Source organism: Panthera pardus, unplaced genomic scaffold, assembly GCF_024362965.1.
Source record: "Panthera pardus isolate Hobbes unplaced genomic scaffold, ASM2436296v1 HiC_scaffold_16, whole genome shotgun sequence".
Taxonomy (NCBI): domain Eukaryota; kingdom Metazoa; phylum Chordata; class Mammalia; order Carnivora; family Felidae; genus Panthera; species Panthera pardus.
In genome coordinates, this window is record NW_026526721.1 from 123,643,981 (window position 1) to 123,665,947 (window position 21,967).

General features: G+C 41.8%; 2 protein-coding genes across 9 annotated transcripts in view; one reads left to right on the forward strand and one right to left on the reverse strand.

The window, feature by feature from the left end:
• Positions 1-4,371: 4,371 nt before the first annotated feature.
• On the reverse strand, positions 4,372-19,999 carry FAIM (Fas apoptotic inhibitory molecule). Of its 7 annotated transcripts, none has more exons than XM_019437782.2 (6): positions 19,894-19,999; positions 15,074-15,132; positions 13,865-13,997; positions 13,104-13,332; positions 7,802-7,851; positions 4,372-4,749 (listed from the first exon to the last, which is right to left on the reverse strand). In XM_019437782.2, the coding sequence occupies exons 1-6, from the start codon at positions 19,978-19,980 to the stop codon at positions 4,600-4,602; spliced, it is 708 nt and encodes a 235-aa protein (XP_019293327.2). In that variant the 5' UTR covers positions 19,981-19,999; the 3' UTR covers positions 4,372-4,599. The 7 variants fall into 7 exon arrangements, with proteins under 7 accessions (XP_019293327.2, XP_019293337.2, XP_019293347.2 ...); XM_019437792.2 differs by lacking the exon at positions 19,894-19,999 and adding an exon at positions 19,586-19,749; XM_019437802.2 differs by lacking the exon at positions 19,894-19,999 and adding an exon at positions 19,011-19,437.
• CEP70 (centrosomal protein 70) overlaps positions 19,919-21,967 on the forward strand; it is a 79,300-nt gene continuing 77,251 nt past the window's right edge. The window contains exon 1 of one of the 2 annotated variants that reach the window (XM_053903776.1): positions 19,919-20,030. The gene's annotated coding sequence lies outside the window, so the exon portion shown is untranslated. The remainder of the gene's footprint in view (positions 20,031-21,967) is intronic. The other variant, XM_053903777.1, reaches the window with a different exon arrangement.

The window sequence follows — 21,967 nt, forward strand, 5'->3', positions numbered from 1 at the left end:
CTCACCAATTGTGAGATCATGACCTGAGCCCAAGTCAGACGCTTAACCGACTAAGCCACCCAGGTGCCCCATATTGTTTATTACCTTTTTTTTATGGTACTTTTTTACCCTTGCAACTTTAAAATTTCTACATAGTCAAATATGTCTGTATTTTATTTTATAGCTTCGTGATTTCCTTACTTAAGATCTTCTTTGCCCTTAGCCAGTCTCAGATGCTATAGCTCTTCAGGATTTAATCTTAGACTCCCTTCTTCTTTTTTTTTTTTTTGGTCTACACACTTGTTCATTGATGCCATTCATTCCCATTGCTGCCCACATGTATAGCTGCAGGCCAGACCTGTGAACCGCAGTAACATGAACCTGTCTATCGTCAGTGGGGAGTATGCTAGCTCCTGGGGGATCCAGCAGTATGTGGTCCCTGCACTCCACACTTGTTAGATGAAGCAGATAACTGTGTTAGTTTAGAGGGATGACTGGGAGACTTGTTGGTATCTTGCACATTTTGTACTGCTATAAGAGAAAGGCTACAGCTAAAAGATTAGCTCCAGAATATATGTAGAACTATTACAAACCTATTAGAAAATGTCAACTCAGTAGAAAAACATGCAAAAGAAATGAAAAGGTAATTCTTGGAAAAGAAAACCTGAGTGTCCAATAAACACGTAGGAGACTCGACTTCACTAGTAATCAGAGAAAAATTAAAATAAGATACCATTTTTAGGGGGGCACCTGGTTGGCTCAGTCAGAAGAGCATGCGGCTCTTGATCTCAGGGTCATGATTTTGAGTTCCATGTTGGGTGTAGAGATTACTTAAATGAATAAATAAAAACGTTAGAAATAATAAAAATAAAATGAGGCACCACTTAAAAAAAACCCATTGGATTGGCAAAATTTTAAAATCTTGACAACTTCCAGTTGAAGATATGAAGAAAAGAACTTCTGGTCAAAATTTATAATGGCACAACCACCTATGAGAACAATTTGGCAAATATCTAGTGATACTGAAGATACACCTACTTTTGATTTAGCAATCCTACTTCTGAGTGTATTAAGGGCAGTGCTTCTCAATCTTTGACGTACATATAGATCACCACGGGGGCTTATTAAAACACAGACTCTGAGTAGGCCTGGGGAAGGACGGGAGATTCTTAACTCCTAACAAGCTCCTAGATGATGTCGTTGCTGCTAGTTCAATGACACACTTTAAATAGCAAGGCCCAAGAGAAACTCTTAAGCATATCCTCAAGGGACATACACAGAGATGTTCATTAGAGCGCTGATGGTATTACTGATCATCTGAAAACTACTGAGGTGAGTGGATGACTAAATTCGTATGGTTGAATGCAAGAGTGAAAAGAAACTTGAGTTGCACATGTCAACTTAGATAAATCTCAAAAACAATGTTGAGTGGGAAAAAAAGCATGTTGCAGGAAGGATACATGAAGAGGATATTTAAAATTTTAAATAGTACTGTGTACTGTTTAGGGATATATGTTTATACAGGAAAGGAATATAGACTTGCATGAGAATGACAAACATCAAAATTACAACAGTGAGGAGTGCCTGGCTGGCTCAGTCAGTAGAGCATGTGACTCGATCTCGGGGTTGTAAGTTCAAGCCCCACGTTGGGTGTAGAGATTACTTTAAAATCTTTTTTAAAAATTATGGCAGGGGCACCTGGTGGTTGAGTCAGCTAAGCATCTGACTTCAGCTCAGGTCATGTCTCACAGTTTGTGAGTTTGAGCCCCCACGTCAGGCTCTGTGCTAACAGCTCAGGGCCGGGAGCCTGCTTTAGATTCTGTGTCTCCCTCTCTCTCTGCCCCTCTCCTGCTCACACTTTGTCTCTCTCAAAAATAAATAAACGTTAAAAATTAAAAAAAAGAAAATTATGGCAGTGATTATCTGGGCAAGGCAGAGGACTGGGAATTGGGAAGGTACATGGCAATTCAGTTGCAATGTAATGCTTTAGTTACTAAACTGGGTAAATGGTATAACCCAGTTAAATAATACAACTGTCTGTTATATTATTTTCTATATGTTGCACATCTGAAATACCTCATTCAACAACTAAAACAACAAAACAAATAGCCTCTTATCTTTAAGATGAAGAGACTGAGGCTCAGGAACCTGACCTGTGCCTAACTTCAAATCCAGGCTGCACTGTTATATTACCATGCTGCTTCAAATGAACAACACAGAACATCGGTTCACCAAGTCAAAGGCAAAACCCTGTCCCCAGGTTTGATTTCCACAAAGATTAAATCAAACTGTATGCCCAAGTATTCGATGTGGGACATGATGCACACTGAAAACAGGTTTTGACCTCTAATAACTAGAGTTCAACACAAGGTGCCTAAAAACACTTGCTTTGCTTTTTTTTTTAAGTTTGTTTATTTATTTTGAGAGAGAGAGAGACAGCAAATGAGGAGGGGCAGAGAGAGAGGATCCCAAATAAGGCTCTGCGCTGAATAAGGCTCAGCACGGAGCCCGACGCAGGACTCAAACCCATGAACTGTGAGATCATGACCTGAGCCCAAATCAAGAGTTGGACGCTCAACTGACTGAGCCACCCAGGCACCTCAACATTTGCTTTGCTTTTGGACTTAAGTCTAAAACATTTGTTTTTGGGGGCGCCTGGGCAGCTCAGTCGGTTAATCATCTCACTTCGCCTCAAGTCATATCTCAAGGTTCGTGAGTTGGAGCCCTGCTTCGAGTGTGCATGACCCCCACTGCTGTCTGTCTCTCTGCCCCTCACTCACTTGCGCCCTCTCTCTCTAATAAATAAATAAAACATTTGTTTTGGTACCAGATAAAATACGGCCATTAAAAGAAGCCCATTATTTAAAAGAAAATACCCAAACACTTGAAAGCAAACCCAAATGTGAGTTGAAGAAGCCTTGGAAGAGTCTCTCTTAGTTCCTCTCCTAGTTTTCCAGTGGCTGTGATGCAAAGTGGGGGTGGAGAACAGGGGATCATTTCTGTGAAGGTAGTATAGTGACCTGCCAGTTGTGAAGACTTGAAAAAAAAGTTAGAGGAAGCAAATAGTCAAAGGCTAATTTTAATACGCTTGCTCTGCCACCTAGCATGTCGCCTGCCTACCCCAGACCTGGTGGAGCCAGCACCTTCCCTCTCTCTGTTCTCCCCTTAGTTCCTGTTCCTGGTACTTGAACCTGGTTGTGCCTCTGTTCTGCCCCAAATCTCTTAGAAATAGGTTAGTGGCAGGGAGATAGAAAGGGATGGGCTTCAGGGTCAGGAAAAACCTGGGTTTACATCCTGCCGGCGCCACTAGTGAGGAACTCACTAGACTTGAGACAATGTATCCAGGCCAGCCAGTACTGTCCCCACAGAATATGGTAGGATGATGGATATGTTCTGTATCTACACTGTCCAATATGGCTGCCCCTAGCCCCAGGTGACTATTGAGCACTTGAAATGTGGCTAGTGTAATAAAGGACTTGAATTTTTAATTGTATGTAATTTTACTTAAATAGCCACATGACTAATGGCTCCCATATCAGACAGAGCAAGTGTAGAAAACGGAGAATCAATCCCTCCTCTCACAGAGGATTACCATGTGAGAATAGACAGGAGATACTGCAATGAAGGGTCCTACTATTAAACTATATCCTGCCTTGAAAGACCATAAGAGTACTGAATGAATTCTCAAGCACTCACTGTCCTGACGAGGCAGTCTGAGTGTGCTTGGGTGGGCCTGCTTCCCGCTGTTGCTATCTCCCCACACCATATGCAGCTTTTTTTTTTTTTTTTTAAATATTTATGTATTTATTTTGAGACAGAGAGAGAGGGATCACATGCAAGCAGGGGGAGGGGCAGAGATAGGAAGAAAGAGAGAATCCCAAGCAGACTCTGCACTGTCAGTGCGGAGCCCAACGTGGGGCTCGATCTCATGAATCATGAGATCGTGATCTGAGGTGAAGAGTTAGACACTCAACTGATGAGCCACCCAGGTGTCCCAGCAACTCTGACTTTAGTAAATACTGCCTGAGGATGCAAGTGAGGCAGGCTGGTGTAAAGAAGTTTGTTTTCTTTCTCTTGTTAATTTGTCCCTACTGTGCTGATTAAACAAAATGACTACATTTCCAGAAACCCATTTTTAATTAAATTCTTGTGTGACACGACTTGACATTAAGTTTCCAGATAGAAAATGTTTCTCATTTTCTCCAGTTAAACTAATCATGTCATTATGTACCAACTGCTTTAAACTAAAGAGACTATCTGCATAGGTTAAAAATATACAAAGACATCCATTTTTAGAAACACAAATCAAGCAGCACCCATTTTATTTTATAGTGTTTATTATAGTTAAAGTTCCTCTTGTAAAACATTAGTGATTTTGGTCCATATCTTTGGTCCATTTGGCTTTAAAACACTTTACATTATTTACAAAATAAATTGCAATTTTTATGATTGTACATAATTTTTTTTTGACCCTTGGAATATTACCGTTTTAAGTAACTAAAAACTAAACAGTTGGGAGACTAAGTGTACTAAAAAGTACATCTTGAACATACTTAATTACCACACTAATTTAAAAGTCTTGATCTTTACTTCTTAAGATTAAAATGCACCATCATGAAGTCATTCAAGAATCTCCGGAATTTCTCTATCATCCACAATGAGACTATGGATAATCCCTTCTTTCCGATTCCCACTACTGACAGCCTTTATGTAACAGTCATGGTTCCCAACACTGAAGTGAGTTTCAGTCCCGTCATCTACAAACTCACCCTAGGCCAACAAAAGAAGGAGGAATTAGTGTTCCAGTAACATTTATCTTCGTCTAGAGCATTAACACCATCTAAAAGCGTAGTATAATGAAGTATCTATCAGCTAAATGTTAAACTTTGGAAAATTAAAGTTAGAACCTTGTATTGCTAGATGCTTTTACATCTCTGCTATGAACCGAAAATGTCTTACCTGTACCCCTCAAGATTATAGAATCTTATGTTTCAGGGGAAAAAAAAACCCTTACACCGCGTGACTAGGTGACTATAACATGTTCTATGTAGACAGTATCAACTATTTTTAAAAGTAAAAATGACAAACATGATAGCAAACACATACTTTATACCAAGTTACTTGTTCTATATCAAGAACAGCTCGCATGCATTATTTCAGGGTGTCCTCGCATAGCCCTGTCTATAGACTAGAAGTACTATTACTATAGTCCTAGAAGTAGTATTACTATCCACACTGCAGAGGTGAGGAGGTGGAGGCACAGAGTGGTGAAATAGTTGCTGAGGGCCCCCTTCAGGAAGGGATGGGATGTTCTTACCCACTCTGAAAATCTGATTCCTCAGAATGTAAGGTGATTTACTGTAAAACACACAGGTCACATAAAAGGAAATACTACCGAGTCTAGACCCGTTCTTCCAGACACAGTAGCCACCGGCCACAGGTGGCAACTGAGCACGTGAGATGTGGGGACTCTGAAATGCAACGTGCTATTTAAACGTAAACTATACACTGAGTTTGGAAGACTGAGAATGAAACAGAGAATGTAAAATAACTCTAAAAACTTTTTATGTTGATTAAATGTTAAATGATAATATTTTGGATATACTGATTTAAACCAAATATATTATTAAGATGAATTTCATCTTAAGACTTTTTAGTGTGGCTGCTAGAAAAGTTATACAAGAAACTCGTATCTGTGCCTCATATTGTATTTCTACTGAACATCTAGAGTAAAAAGATCGGGGCCAAGTAGTACAGAGAAGGAAGGAACAGGAGGCTTGGAGGATAAATATGAATTCTGCCAGACAGCAAAGAAATGACAAGCAGACTTAAAACTTGGCTATGGGCTTCCTGGCAGCCAAAGTGGACAGAACAAGGTCCCGTAGCTGATATTATCCAACCAATGAAAGCATGGGATGCACTGGGTAGAGCTTTTTCTGAGCTCTGAGAAGATTCTGGCCAATGGCTCTTTATGGGAGGTGTACTGACACCTTGCGGGGGCACAATCTCACAGATACATAATCTTGGTCATGAGGCTTTGAGATGAAAAGAAAAAGGAGAAAATAAACTAGCTCAGGTGTGCACTGTGCTGGGGAAGGCTGCCCAGATACAGAGCTGCCAACACCACACTGCAAATTAGGTTGTAGTTACAATAAGGAAGCAACTGGGTTGTAAAGGGCTATTGTCCAAACACTTGTGCTTCCCTGTTAATAACTGAAGAACAAAGACATTGTGGATAAACATTATCATTAAATTCTTATTTACGACCACAGACCACATTCTTAACACCACAAAACAATGTTCTCTTTACATCTGCACTGGAGAATTCCTTGAGGGTGGGAGGGAAGGGGATTAAAAACCGCTGACTGAGCATCTAGAGAATTCCAGGGTAGGAAAGAAAAAACAGCAAGAACCACCAGGTGTGGCATTGGGTACACAGCAGGTGCCTGATCTACGTTAATGGATTCCACAAGGGGCCGTGAAACACTGAAGTGCTCACCAAGCCTCTCTGAATAAAAGAAGTCTCTAACAGTGGATTTAACTTGGAGAGTGAGTGGCTCAAGCTCTGGGGATCGTTGAGTGAGCCCTGGTTAAATATCCCTTCAAGAATTCATACCAGGAGTAAGAAAGAGAGAAGCATTTATCTTTGTAACTTCTGATTTCTGGCGTGGGCACTTCCTCAGAAGCAGACAGCCACAAGACCCAGCAGGTCTTCGGTAGCCTGTTGAATAAATTCATCCCGGACCTCCTGCCTTCCAAGCACCTCTCCCCACCTTCCTATCCCGACAACAGACAAGGAGACAATGGCAGCAACTACAATGTGCAACTAGCTAAAACATAACAACAGCAGAGTCTTGTCACCTCTAGCCCAGAAGTCCACGTCTGAGCTAGCATGAAAGGTGGGTACAAGGGATAGCGCCCCCTGCTGGCCAGCAGACCCCACAGCCCTCCGGAATGTCCACCCAGGGACGTGAGCTCCCAGTCCCACACTCTGTGCTTTCCATGCTGGTCTCCTCTGTCTCCACTGGCTCCCTGTGCTGTGCACACCGCTATTACTTCATTCTCACCGAATTCATCCCAATATCCATCCCACATAACAATGCAAGCAGCTGACGGCAGGGGCCCAACACTCTGGGGTCTGACGGGGATGTCGTGCTTGGCCTCAATGAGCAGTGTACCCTCCTGGCACTGCTGGTCTACAAATTCCACTTGTCTTCTCGGGTTTGCGACAGTGCCCTTTCCTCTCTGCCTTTGTGTCATCCGACACTGTGTGCAGCACTTCTTTTTCAAAAACTTTTCTTCTAGAGAAGTACTATCTGCTTTGAGTATGGTATATGTAAAGCCTTCCTATTCAAAGTGTGACCCATGGGCCGACAAGCAGCATTGGCAGCACCAAGGGAAGTGTCACAGTTTGCATTTAACAAGATCCCAGGTGATTCCTATGCATGCAGATTTGAGAAGTGGAGGTATAGAGCCCCACCTGAACTTGGAAAAACACAGGAGGAGGCCAAACTTTGTGGGGTGGGGGGGGCAGTTTTTGATGTGTGGATGCTTTTTAGGACAGAGTCTGGTCCAGGCGAGGAAAGGTGCCAGCTGGTGAGAGCTGATGCCAGCTCGCAACATAAGGTGTTTCCATGCCCTTCCTGTCCCCAGGCGCTGTCTGGGAAAGGTCTTCAGAATTTGGAGTCAAGGGTACTTCATCTTTCTTGTTCTTAATCGAGATGACCTTGGTTAATTATCAATCTCCACAATTAGGAAATGCAGCAACATTTCAATGGCAACTATACTCATGGTGCTAAAAGTAATCAGAGGGTCAACTTACTGCTGTCTCCATTCTTTTACCATTACACCATACGTCCATAGTGTCTTTTTCTGTAAAAGTAACAAATTAAAAAAAATTATACTCTATGACTCAAAGTTAACTCTTCATTATTTTAAGAAAAGTTTGATATACTAGATTTTGAAATGTACTCATGGCTTTCAAATTCTCCTAAATTTGAAGACACTATGTTTACTCTCGGTTCACAGACAAAACAAAAATGAAACAAAACACTCTTTTAAGAGAAAATCATGGTCTCAGCACAAATGGATGAAGCCTTGTCAAACAAAATAAACACCGCAGCACAAACGTCAGTATTTAAGAGGATGCACAGAAATGAATGTGAGGAAGGAACTTTTCATATGGACTGTCATCGTGACCAGATGACTCCCCTGTCACACTGAGCCACCTGGATGATGGCACACAAAGGCCACCAAGAAAGGCTGCCACGAGGTTCACACAGGCTGGACAGCACGTCAGGCTTAGAAATTTAGCCTTTAATTTCCTACTGGATAGCACAAGAATCTCTCTTCATTTTTTGCGATAGTTTCACTTTGGGGAAAATTATTGGATCATAAAAAACCAACAACACAGGTATACCTGGTGGCTGTGCTGGGTACGGTGCTACTGGGTATGCACTGGGTATGGAGCCAAGTGCTGCCATGATAAGCTTGGCTGTTGGTTAAGCTGCCAGAGCTCACTTCGGGAGGCATGTATATGTGTGCGCGTGTGCACAATATATGTGCGTTTTGGGGGAAGATTCCCCAGGCCTGCTTGTAAATATTAGTGTGCTGGCAGGTGGCAGGAGAGAAGACTGCAGTCATTAAGCAGCCAGAAGATGACCTGTAGGTGTTATAACGAAGGCTGGAAAGAATCATGACCCGTGTGCGCGGGATGCCCAGGAGGCAAAAACTTGCCTGGGGGTCAAGGCTGAGGTGCCAGTCAGGGGCTTAATTGTGACAGGCCATCTACTCCAGGAACACAGTCTAACAGGGATCCTTTTCTCCCCACACCTTGAGATGGGAGCCTCAGAGAGTGGAGGGAGGCCTTTGAGCTGGGCTAAAGGGAGACAGAGGCAGAGGGGCCCAAAAGATGTGGGCAGATGTTGCCCTAGTGGCCTCCTGAGCGGAAGGCATCACCAGCCGCAGCTGCAGGGAAACGCAGCTTGACCCAACAGCTGATCAGAGAGCACAGTGCTAAAATAAGCATGGCGGTGGTGAAAACTGGAATTTTATTTAGTGTGCTTGCTGGACATGTGCTTGCATGCAGATTCCTTCTAAAGCTATTATTAATGTACCTCTGAAGAAACCTGCTAATCCAGAAACCATAAAAGAAAAATGGGATAAATCTGACTACATAAAAGAATATTTCTGCATGGTTTAAAAAACCATGTACACACATAAGCAAACTCATACAATAGATGACAAACTGGGAAAAATGAAGTGAAGCTCACAGCACAGACAAAAGTCTAATCTTGAGAAAAAGACCAACAGCCCCAAAGAAAATGGGTCAAAGGACACGAAGATGCATTATCAGAAAAGAAACACAAAAGGACCTCAAACATGAAAAGATGCTCAACTTCACTTAATTTTGAAAAAGGCAAATATGAACAACACTGAAATACCACGTTTCATGCAGCAGAATATCAAAAAAAATAACAAAATCTGACACCATGCTCAGCTGGAGAACCTGTGGGGAAATGGGTACTTGGGAGCACAAACCAGTAGAAGCACCAGGAGGGACAACCGGGCACCATCTCCTCAAACAAGGGCAGTGATGTTGGACCCAGCGACCCTACTTTCCCACTTCTGGGATTTTATGCTAAAGGGATATGTGAACCAAATTCCAAGAGGCAGGTGAACAAAGCTATTCATCCAACACTGCTTCTAACAGCAGCAGGTTAGAAATAGCCCAAACGCCCATCTGTCAGGGATAAGTTAAATAAACTTTTTTACTGACTACTGAGACTTACTCTGCAGCTATAAAAAAAAGTATGAGAAAGTTCTTCATGTGCTAGTAGAAGAGGATCCTCCAAATATACAAATAAGTCAATAAAGCAAGAGGCTTTTATGAAATAAGGCAGTAGTAAAATATTTGTATTTGCTTGACTCTGAATAATGAAACACTGGAAGGGCTCATTATTAAAAAAAAAAAAAAAAGCTTATCTTTATTGAGGAAACAGGGTGGATGGGAATAGGGGTGGAAAGAAATTTCTGCATGTATCTTTTCCCATCATTATTATTTCTGAATCATATGAGTATAGCACCTATTCAAGTATGTATGTTAAAAAAAAGAACATATCTATCTGATAAAGTATTCAGTCATTGCTGCTCACAAGTGGATTCAGTGAGTCATAGGAGGTCCTGGAGCATGTGCGTCTTGGAGCCTCTTCCCTCTGCCTGCCTGCGGCTTTCCTAAAAATAATGAGCATCTTTATCGTATGCCCAGATTATGCTCCTGAAATACCATTTGCCTCTACTAGAAACCAGGGCATTTTGGAAAAAGGGGTGATTTCATGTCTGAGTAGAAAATGTTCAAATGAGCCTAAGACATCTTGTCATACCAGACTGCAAGGAAGCTTTCAATGTCTACCAAGGATGTGTCAAAAGGACTCAGGAGTAAATCTAAACAATACACCATTGGCCAAAACTGGGACAATCTGAGGGTCAATAAGGATAATAACTTCAATATGTTGTGACACACATCAAATTGTTTAAATCCATGAGTTAATAACGACCAAAAAACCCTAAACAATCACCTTTAGAGGAGAATATGTTCCAATTCAGTATTTTGAAAACTGGTAAAGGCAAAACAAGTGTTATTCTGCATTTGTTATACAAATTGTAACTCTGTGCAACCAGACAGATGACAGGAAGTTTCTTATTTTAGAAATATTCCAGAATATCACCATTTGGCAACTGCTAATGAATTAATGGCTACAAACATTAGGTATTAAAGGTTGGCAACATAAAAAAAAAACAAACATGTGCCTCTTGATATAACGAAACAACATGTGCCTCTTGATATAACGAAATTATAAAGTAGTGTTGCCAGAAAAAAAAAATCAAAGCTAAATCTGACCAATTCTTCAGTCAACTACCAATGTATAGGAAATATTAGAGAAATGCAGGTGCCTGGCTGGCCCAGTTGGTAGAGCATGCGACTCCTGATCTCAGGGTTGTAAGTTTGAGCCCCACACTGGGTACAGAGATTACTTAAAAATAAAACTTTTTTATTTTTTTATTTTTTTATTTTTAAACGTTTATTTATTTTTGAGACAGAGAGAGACAGAGCATGAACAGGGGAGGGGCAGAGAGAGAGGGAGACACAGAATCTGAAACAGGCTCCAGGCTCCGAGCGGACAGCACAGAGCCCGACGCGGGGCTCGAACTCATGGACTGTGAGATCATGACCTGAGCCGAAGTCGGACGCTTAACCGACCGAGCCACCCAGGTGCCCCAAAAATAAAACATTTAAAAATATATATTTTTTAAAGAAAAGGAAAAAGAAACAGAGAAACATCACAGAAATGCAATCCACGAAATCCATGTACTTCCAGCCAGTGCTCCAAACATTTTTCATTCTTTTTTAAGATTTTATTTTTAAGTAGTCTCTATACCAACATGGGGTTCAAACTCACAACCCCGAGATCATACTCAAAATCCTGAGCCAGTCAGGAGCTCCAACATTTTTCATTCTATTTTTTTTTTTACTTTTTTTGAATATTTATTTTTGAGAGAGAGAGATACACACACACAGCATGAGCAGGAGGAGGGGCAGAGAGAGAGGGAGACACAGAATCCAAAGCAGGCTCCAGGCTCTGAGCTGTCAGCACAGAGCCCGAGCCATGAGATCATGACCTGAACCGAAGTCGGACGCTTTACCGACTGAGCCACCCAGGCGCCCCAGCAACATTTTTCATTCTTAAAAAAATGTTTATAAAACGGTATTTGTAGGGGTGCCTGGGTGGTTCAGTCGGTTAGGCATCTGACTCTTGATTCTGGCTCAGGTCACGACCTCACCATTTGTGAATTCAAGCCTTGCATGGGCTTTTCCCTAACAACTCAGAGCCTGCTTGGGATTCTCTCTCCCTCTCTCTCTGCCCCTTCCCCCTCACTCAAAAGTAAATAAATAAACTTAAAAAAAATAAAAAGGTATTTTCTAGCATTTGACTAGACTGCAGAATCTTTACAGGTATGGACAACATCTCTTCATCTATGTATCCTCAGTGACTGATATGCTAACTGGTATTTCGTAGGTACTCGATATCATCTAAATAAGTGAATCAATGAATTAATGAGATGATCCAAATGGTCTTAATGATTTGAGAAGCAGGAAATACTTGGAGTACCAGAAGAGAGAAAAGATAGTAACTGGTAAATATGTGTCTCTTAAGTTTTGTAGGCCTGGTAGAAACAACACAGATGGCAATCTGTAACAAAAAAACTTAGTTTAAAGATCAATGGCTTACTACTTTTTATTTTTTAATCTACTTTATCTGGACTTTGACAATTTTGATCTGTTGCAGTACTAAACCTATTGCTACCTAGAGAAAAAGTCCCTGGTTACTAATCAATCTTAGATTTCCAACAGTCTTTTTTTTTTTTAATGTTTATTTATTTTTGAGAGAGAGAGAGACAGAATTGGAAGCAGGCTCCAGGCTCCAACCTATCAGCAGAGAGCCCGACGTGGGGCTTAAACTCATGAACCATGAGATCATGACCTGAGCTGAAGCTGGACGCTTAACCAACTGAGCCACCCAGGTGCCCCTCCAACTGTCTTTACACATCCTTTTAAAGACAAATATAATAATTTTAAATACTAGAAATATCAATAATAAATAGCAAATGTCTACATCAATATTTCTCTCTTTTTTTTAACCTGTTTATCATCCTCAAAACTGTCACTATAAAATCTGGTTCTCACATATCAATTAAATGAATACTTCATTCACACAGGACACATCAAAAATACACCTACGATGGGGCGTCTGGGTGGCTCAGTCAGTTGAGGGTCTGACTTTGGTTTGAGTCATGATCTCATGGTTCATGAGTTCAAGCCCCACATTGGCCTCTGTACTGACAGCTCTGAGCCTGGAGCCTGCTTCCAATTCTGTGTTTCCCTCTCCTGCCCCTCCCCCCAACTAGTGTACCCACTCTCTCTCTCTCTCTTGAAAATAAACAAACAATAAAAAAAAAAAGAAAAATATACCTACCCTTACACTCTGTCTATTCAAAGCTCTCACAGAGGGACTAATTAACAACCATCATAAAAAGCCAATGAATTCTGCAGAAACAGCACTCACCCAAAACGACTCTAAAGTCCTCACCATCCAAATGTAATACCCAAGTATTGGTGGTTTTTGACCTGTTCTCCATATACTTCTTAAGACTCTTCCCATTAATTTCCAGAGTATATTCATATGCAAATCCACTGATAGCATCTATATTTATCGTTGCTTTTGTCTTTGCAGCTCCAACGCAGAAGGTTTCTTTGCCCACTAATTTGAACATCCATTCTTTTCTTATCTCTTCCTAAGCAATAAAATATAAAAGTTGAAAACACACAAATGGAAGAAAATTTAATATTTATAGAAATGCTATAATTTAAAAAATTTTAAGTTTATTTATTTTGAGAGAGAGAGCAAGTGAGTGTGGGGGAGGGGTAGAGAGAGAAGGAGAGAAAGAATCCCAAGCAGGCTCTGTGCTGTCAGCAAGGAGCCTGATGAGGGGCTTGAACTCACAAACCATGAGATCATGACCTGAGCCGAAATTGAGTCATATGCATAACTGACTGAGCCAGGCGCCCCAAGAAATGGTATAATTAAAGTGAGTAAACAGCAGTGCTATATAGGTATAATTTTATTCTTTCATGATCCAAATATTTTACAAAATAAAAGCACTTGTAGTAAATGTTATATAGTCTATGGATTCTGTAACTATAAATAGTTTGCTTTGTCCAGCAAAATGATACAGGCCAAAATATAAAGATAACCACTGTAAGAGAAAAGCCCTGAATTCATACATGAAGAATCTATATTAACAAAATCAAGCATTTTTTCCCTACCTTCCCATCTACATATACCACTCGTTTGCCTGATGTGGTCCCATGTTCAAATTCAATCTTATGGACTCTGTCACTTAAAGCAACATCCCAAACGGCTACGAGATCCGTCATTTTTTCCAGGCTATAAGGAGGGCTAAGGGAATAAAAGGAAGCAATTATAATAGACCAAAAACAGTAATTTATCTTTCCAGGTAAAAATATCAGATTTTTTAACCCATAAAATTAGAAAATATTAAAGTGATAGTAACTGAGAAATTCTACTCACAGTACATATAACTATCTTCTCCCTCTTGTGCACTCTTCCTTTAAGATGAAACTACTATATATGGGTATGTAGTCGGATAATTCCAAACAAAGTCACCTTAATATTAATAGGATTAAGAGCCGATCAGTTTATCCAGGATAGTATTCTAAGCTTGGCTACAGAATAATGCTTGGAAAGGTCAGTAAAAAGTCTCTACTTCTCCCCTGCACCCCCATTTAGAAAGCACAGTATTTAATTCTGGTTTTTCTTCCTCAGATCCATTCACTCCAAAACAAAAACTCTCCAAACATTTCATACTTAAACCAATTAGGATTCATTTCAACAAAAAGGGCTCTAATTCATTATACTAAGAAAAATAAAAGTCATAGAAGAAATGTCCTATAATAAGAGAGAAAAAAATGGAAAATGGTAATTCTTGTCCTTACTATAGTAATCTTATTTAAAAAATAAAGGATTCTGTTTTGTTATAAGTTTCTGGCACAAATTAAGTACATATGTTTGATATTAATATGTTAATATAAAATATATAACATTCATCCTATACGAGTCCTGTGTGAATGACATGTTATATAAGACATACATAAAATATATTTGAGCCTGTTCTTTTAACTACATCTTACTCCTTATTCACTCTAATGTCTTTTGTGTGCTCTAAATCAGAAATGGTAAATGGATTTTTTGTCATTTTGAAGTGATTTCCAGGAACTCTGTGCTAAGATGGGTTTGGAGACCTTATAGCAGGCCCTACGGGAAAAGACGTGCCATGTTGGTGGCAGCCACCTACATGCCAAGTGTTTACTGCCCTTGCTCTAAATCACAGAAAAGCAAAACGAAGCATTCTGCAACTTTACAAAATGTGTGCTTAACAAAAGTAGCCTGGATAAATAACTCTTGAGTGATTGAAAATTTCAAAAGCTAGTTTTACTGCCATGCAAGACATTTACCTTTCGTCATCTTCAAAGATAGGACTGTCATCTCCAGATGCCATGGTTGGCAAAATAGCCTTTAATCCAATTAGCAGCCAGGAAAGAAAAAAGCAGAATTGCAGCAAAGAAAGATTGAGAGCAACAAAGATAACATCTGCAAAGGGTTTTTTCTAAGTTTGCAATCCATTTCTTAAATTGCATGCAGTTTCTGATGAAACCAGCTTTTACATACAATAGAATTGCAACCTCCAATTTCAGGAAAAGAAATTAAGTCATGCACATTGGCCAATCATATTTTTCCCTGTTATAAATGTATAATTTCCTAAAACTAGAGAATAAACTCTAGTTTATTCCAAATATTATACCACATCAGAGCTGCAAGAGACCTAGAGGTCCTCTGGGTCCTGTGCTCCTCAAATCAAGGTATAAGAAGCCCCAAGGGTGTGAGGTGTAGGTCAGGGAATACATAAAACTCCAGGATACACAGAATGCATCTCAGGAAGCATCAATGTTACAGGGTGGTAACAAATTTAAATGCAATCATAATATTAAATTTTAGAATACACATTATGTCAGAATATATAACTTAAAAATTTGGGGGGGGCACATGGTTAGCTCAGCCAGTAGACCATGCAACTCTTGATCTCGGGGTCGTAAGTTCAAGCCTCACATTGGGTATAGAGCTTACTTAATAAAAAATATAATAAATTTAAAAAAATTTTTTTAGAGAACTTCAAAGAAATGACAAGTTTGCAGGTAGCAGCCAAGGATATGCTAGTGCTGTTTCCCAACAGCAAACTTAATTTATCCACTTACTCGACCCCACTTAATTTACTAGTGCCAATAATGAATCCACAAAAGTTATGTGGTTTGCTCAGGTCACTAGTAGGGCCTGAGCCAGAATTAGAGCCCAGTACTCCAATGCAAATACCCCAGAATTAACTGGGCTATAATACTAATTAAATTTTACTAAAATCAAAAGCACACATATTCACACATGCATAGGAAACCCTCCACATTTGGAGATTTGAGATTAACAGCCTGTACCCCTGGCCAAACCTACCAAAAAATAGGCTCAACTATTTTTTGCTTCCAAAATCTACTCTGGCCTAGCCTTTTTCCTATAGTTGCCCAAGGGTGCTCCCTCCTTGTTAAAAATGGGAGATTGCCCAACTTCTTTAGCTGGAAACAGTCAGAACCCACAAACTTTTTAAAAGGATGTCAAAGAAGAAATTAGTACTGATAAAAGCACTCCAACAGGCAAAGAAAACATGCAAATTTTAGAATAAAAATTAGACAAAACTTCAAAACCCTTTGTAGCTAGAATAAATCTTTTTTTTTTTTTTTTTTTTGGTAGCACCTTAACAATTTGTGAAATTTTCTAGTCTTTCTAGAAGCCCTAGGATATCTCCTATGAAAGTGGAGGGTATCCTGCACCTATAAAAGCAAAGAGAATACATAGCAATAGAGGAAGCAAACAGAATATAAACTTGGATAAGCCATCCTTTGCACATCAGAGTGGGCTTAGGGATATCATTCAAATTTTGCTTTATAACTTTTAAAGACCTTATAAAGCTCAGTAATTCAGCATTCAAACTTGAAAGAATTGCCCAGTTTTTCCATGACAAGGGACTTTAATATTATCACACTAACATAAAGGCATAGTACTAACTTAATTACAATAACTTTTCACATAGAAGTATAAAAGACAACACAACAAATTAGAAGGGAAGTGAGAAATCAAAATCACATTTATTTTTTGAAGTTTTCCCCTAAACTATCAACATTTATTTATACATTCATTTATTTATGGAGCATCTATCTAAGGTGCTAAAAAGTTTTGGAAATAGTGATGGTTGCACCAAATTGTGAATGTGCTTAATGCCACTGAATTGTACCCTTAAGGATGGTTAAAATGGCTGGGGCACCTGGGTGGCTGTTGGCTAAGCACCCAACTCCAGCTCAGGTCACGATCTCATGGTTCAAGAGCCCCGCATCAGGCTCTCTGCTGTCAGTACAGAGCCCGCTTCAGATCCTCTGTCCCCCTTTCTCTCTGCCCCTACCCTACTCTCTCACTCTCTCAAAAATAAACATTTAAAAGAAAAAGATGGCTAAAATGGCAAATTTTATGTCATATGTATTTTGCCGCTACTTAAAAAAATTAATAGTGTAATATACAAAAAGACACTGTATACCTTAAATGGGTGAATTGTATGGTATGTGAATGATACTTCAACTAAATTGTTAAAAAAAAAAAAGACCTAGGTGCCATTCTGGTAGTGTTTCTTGAAATGTGATTATATCTATAACTGAAAGATGATCACAACTGTCCTTGTTCCCAATATCTCCATTACTCATTTGAATAATGATAAATATCTGTCACACATCTCTAAGTTACAAACTGGACTTAATAAACACATGTCATATTCTAAATTCATTCACCTTGCTGATAGTTATCAGTCACTTATGTGCCAGGCACTCAGCTGGACACTAAGCTCAGAGTGAGGGGCTCTAGAGAGACCAAAAGATGACTACAACAGAACCATAGGAGTGTCCTTGAAAAGGGAAGCAGTGAAGGACAGAATGGGCCCACAGAGAAAGGATACTGGCCTGCTAAGTGGGTAAGGAGAGAGAAGAGACTTGGCTTTATTTTTATTTTTTTTAACGTTTTTATTTATTTTTGAGACAGGGAGAGACAGAGCATGAACAGGGGAGGGTCAGAGAGAGAGGGAGACACAGAATCTGAAACAGGCTCCAGGCTCTGAGCTGTCAGCACAGCGTCGGGCTCGAACTCACAGACCGCGAGATCATGACTTGAGCCGAAGTCGGCCGCTTAACCGACTGAGCCACCCAGGTGCCCCGAGACTTGGCTTTAAAACCTGAGAGAATGGGGCACCTGATTGACTCAGTCGGTTAAGTGTCCGACTTCGGCTCAGGTCGTGATCTCACAGTTTGTAAGTTCAAGCCCTACATCCAGCTCTGTGCTGACAGCTCAGAGCCTGGAGCCTGCTTCAGATTCTGTGCCTCCCTCTGTCTCTGCCCCTCCGCCGTTCTGTCTCTCTCTCTCAAAAAAAAAAAAAAAAAAAAAAATTTTTTTTAAGTTTTAAAAAATAAACTCTTATACATACACTTAATTTTCAGGATCATGTGACCAAACTGGAAAATGATCATTACAAAGAAAATTCCCTCTATTTAATAACAAAACTTTAAAAATGTAACTGAAGGGGCGCCTGGGTGGCGCAGTCGGTTAAGCGTCCGACTTCAGCCAGGTCACAATCTCGCGGTCCGTGAGTTCGAGCCCCGCGTCGGGCTCTGGGCTGATGGCTCGGAGCCTGGAGCCTGTTTCCGATTCTGTGTCTCCCTCTCTCTCTGCCCCTCCCCTGTTCATGCTCTGTCTCTCTCTGTCCCAAAAATAAATAAAAAACGTTGAAAAAAAAAAAATTAAAAAAAAAATAAATAAAAATGTAAATGAAAAGGATGGAAAAACAAATTCCATTTTTTTCACTGATGAAGATGATGTCACTCACTCAACACTTTTTACGTCTTCAAAGAAAACTTAAGTATCTAGACATCAGCGTATCTTTTAAAGTCTCTTCCCTAGCAATCCAACAGTCATGTTTCAGAGTATGCTTCAAACATTAAGATGTTTCCACTGTTCATCTAAACCCAGATTGAATTTTGCCTTAAATTGGGTCTTAAGTGTACTGGGTACTGTAATAGTATGTCCAAGCTAAACCCAAGTCAGTTTTAAATTACTAACACATTCATAGTTCCCTTTTCAGCAAAAGCTCTAGGTAAGGCCAGCCACAAGGGAGGTCACTTTTCAACAAGTAGGTGTTGACACTGTACGCCCAGAACCTTGTGAAGCCCTGGGACCTCCAGAAAAGCCAGGAAGCTTCGTGAACCAGGGGGCTCAACGAACTGCTTACTGTAATAGCTACAAACTGAAAACCACCTGCAAGTTCACCGACAGCGGGGGAGCGGGGCGCGGCGCGGCATCCACGAAGTAAATCACAGTCCGGTCACTCAACAAACTGCACGTACAGCCCGGGCCAGGCCCCGGGGATGGATGCGGCGGTCAGCCTGGCGCACACGAACGCAGTCCAGTGCGGCCAATACAAAGGACGCAGGAAAATACGCGAAGCCACGGGTAGCTGCCCGTAATGCATCCTTTGGCCAAGGATGTTACGGCACCTCACGATCTAGGGTCTGCACAAATACGGTCTGCTTGTGCGTCCATGGAAAAAGCGGCTGGAAGTGTATTATCCTAAGGTCGCAGGGCCTGGCCGGGCAGGGGAGACCCTCGGCCTGCCGCTCGGTCCCGCCTCTGCCCTCGGCCCTGCAGACGCGACACGCCCGGAACACCCCAGCACCGCCTGAGGCCTCACCCGCGGCGTCTCACGGTCCGCGTAAACACCGCCCACCGCTAGCAGCGCCCGCCGCTGCCGCCTCGAGATGGCCGCCGCCGTCGCCGCCGCGCTCCAGCGCAGAGGCTTCTGGGGGCCGTCTCACCTGCGCCGCGGGGCTCACCTGGCCGCCGTGGACCGCGGGAGGCTCTGCGTCGTGGACCCACAACGCGCGGGTTCGGGCTCTGCCACTTAGGCCGCGTAGGCTTGTTCCCTTCGCCGAGAACCGGGCGCCTCCTCCGCGTAAGCTGAAAGCTCGGCAGCCGCCAGTCCCGTGCGCGCCGACTCTCTGGCGCTTCAGGTCCCCGGAGGTGCCCAGCGCAGGCCGCCACCCGCCCCCGCGCACCGCAGACCCAGCCCCGCCCGCTGCCTCAGAGGACGTCTTAGCGCTCTCTGCACGGGCACCCCTCCCCGCCCTTCCCCGCTCCAAACCTTAAGTCCTGCACCGCGTCCAGTCGTCCCGCCAGCCGAGGTTGGTAAGCCCCACTGATAGCCAGCGCAAGGCTGGACGCCGGGCATAACCTGGTGGCCAAAACAGAACCTGTGTCTTCTCTGAAGCCACCAGGCAGGTAAATCTGATTATGGCCTTCGTTCTTTGACCTCTGTTTATGGCTCTGGCCGCTTCCATAAGGACCCAAACTCTTTAAGCGGGCATGAGGCCCCGTGTAGATTTTCAGATGATGCAAGCTCTTTCTCCCCGCCCCTGCGGGCCTCTGCGGATGCTCTTCCCTCTGCTGGGCACTCCTCCCTGCTTTTTCCCTTAGTTATCCTCCACTTTCTTGTTGAGCTTGCTCTTCAGATATCATTTCTTAAGGAAAACTGACTTGGCCCTGAAGACTTGCAGCACTTGGAATTCTCCTTAGTCCCTGCCAGGGTGTGTAATTATTTGTGTAATTGTTGCTTAATGTGTAATTTAATAGTAGACTGAGGTCCTTAAAGGCAGGGGCAATGGGTGCTTGGCTCTCACTCTTGCATCTCCCACATCAGCACAGTGCAAGATGCTGAGCAAGTGTGTGAGTGAAAGGGAAGTTGAGAGACAATAGGAAACAATGTATTAATAGATTAATCAGTCTGCAAAGTCATAATGATTGAATTCTTAAGCAAATTATGTTACAAGGATTCTGCTTAGTGAGCGCTGATTTCTTGTTTGCTACCTTGTATTGAAAACTCTTCTAAGACAAAGACTCTTCATATTTGTAATTTTCTTCTAAATCAGTGTCTGGAACAGAAAGTTTTCAATAAATGTTGAAAGAATGAGTTAGGGGCGGCAGATAAAAGGCCCAGAGTGGAAATTTTCAGGGATGGGACAAGGCTAAGACACCTCCCTAATTACTTTTTCTTAGTCCTTAGTGAGTTGTTGGGCTAGGACCAGGAAACCTTGGTTGGGAAGCAGCTCAGTGATACTGTTTAATGAAGGATCATATTTTCTGGTAAAACTTTAGAAATCTGGATATGCTCTACATGATCAGAAAGGTATAATTTGTTGAATGCTTGCTATGTCCTTATATATTGTCGTCTGTTAATTTTCACAATAGTCCAGTGCTTGTATTACAGACAGACCCAAAGCACTTCAGCAGTTGCAGGGCCGGCATGTGGAATGAGGCCTGTGGGATGCAAGAAGTTCATGTTAATAGGGCCTGTTAATAGAAAAGTGTTGATTGTGCTTGAAGAAAAATCTGGGCCTGTCCTTAGAGGCCTGCGAAGTTCCTCTGCCCAGGGGCTGCAGAATACATTCATGAGGTACACTCAAGTCTGCACCACAAATAGGCAGTGCCGTCTGATTCCTCCGCTGGCTTGTTCCCCTCTTTTCTCTTTGGGTAGAATTTCTCAGATAACTGGCATTAAGGAACATACCAGTTTGGGCTACATTTTCCACCTACTTATTCCCAGGGGCCCAGGACAGTAGAGGTAGCAATAGTCACTTGTTACCAGACAGGATTGTTATGGAAAGAAAGTCTGAAGAAAACACGGTGAAAGGTATTGAACTTGAGTATAAATGTATTCATTCAAGCTGATTCTGCTTGCGACTCTACTTCCCCCTGCCGCAAACTAATCTCTATGCCCAACATGGGGCTCAAACTCACAACCACAAGATCAAGAGTCACATGTCCTACTGACTGAGCCAACCAGGTACCCCATGCTTTTGACTTATTCTCACTCTCAATCTATTAATTTGATCTTATTTTGGGGGTGGCTGGGTGGCTCAGTTGGTTAGGCATCCTACTATTGATTTTGGCTCAGGATATAACCTCACCATCATGGGATGGAGCCCCACATTGGGCTCTGTGCTGGGCATGGAGCCTCCTTGGGACTCTGTCTCTCTCTCTCTCTCTCTCTCTGTCTCTCTCCCTCCCTCTGTTCCTCTGTCCCTCTCTCCCTTTCCCTGTGACCCTCCCCTGCTTTTGTGTTTGCTCTCTCTCTCTCTCTCAAGGGGATGGGAAAAAAGATTTTATTTTTAAGTAATCTTTATACCAACATAGGGCTTGAACTTACAACCCCAAGATCA

Excerpts from the sequence above, each read along its gene's own strand:
- FAIM (XM_019437782.2), bottom strand. The coding sequence starts at position 19,980 with ATGCCCGGCGTCCAGCCTTGCGCTGGCTATCAGTGGGGCTTACCAACC. Across the intron at positions 15,133-19,893 it reads GACGCGGTGCAGGACTTAAG|GCTATTTTGCCAACCATGGC; the intron begins GTTTGGAGCGGG and ends ATTGGATTAAAG. Across the intron at positions 4,750-7,801 it reads GTAAAAGAATGGAGACAGCA|GGTGAGTTTGTAGATGACGG; the intron begins GTAAGTTGACCC and ends TTGTTGGCCTAG.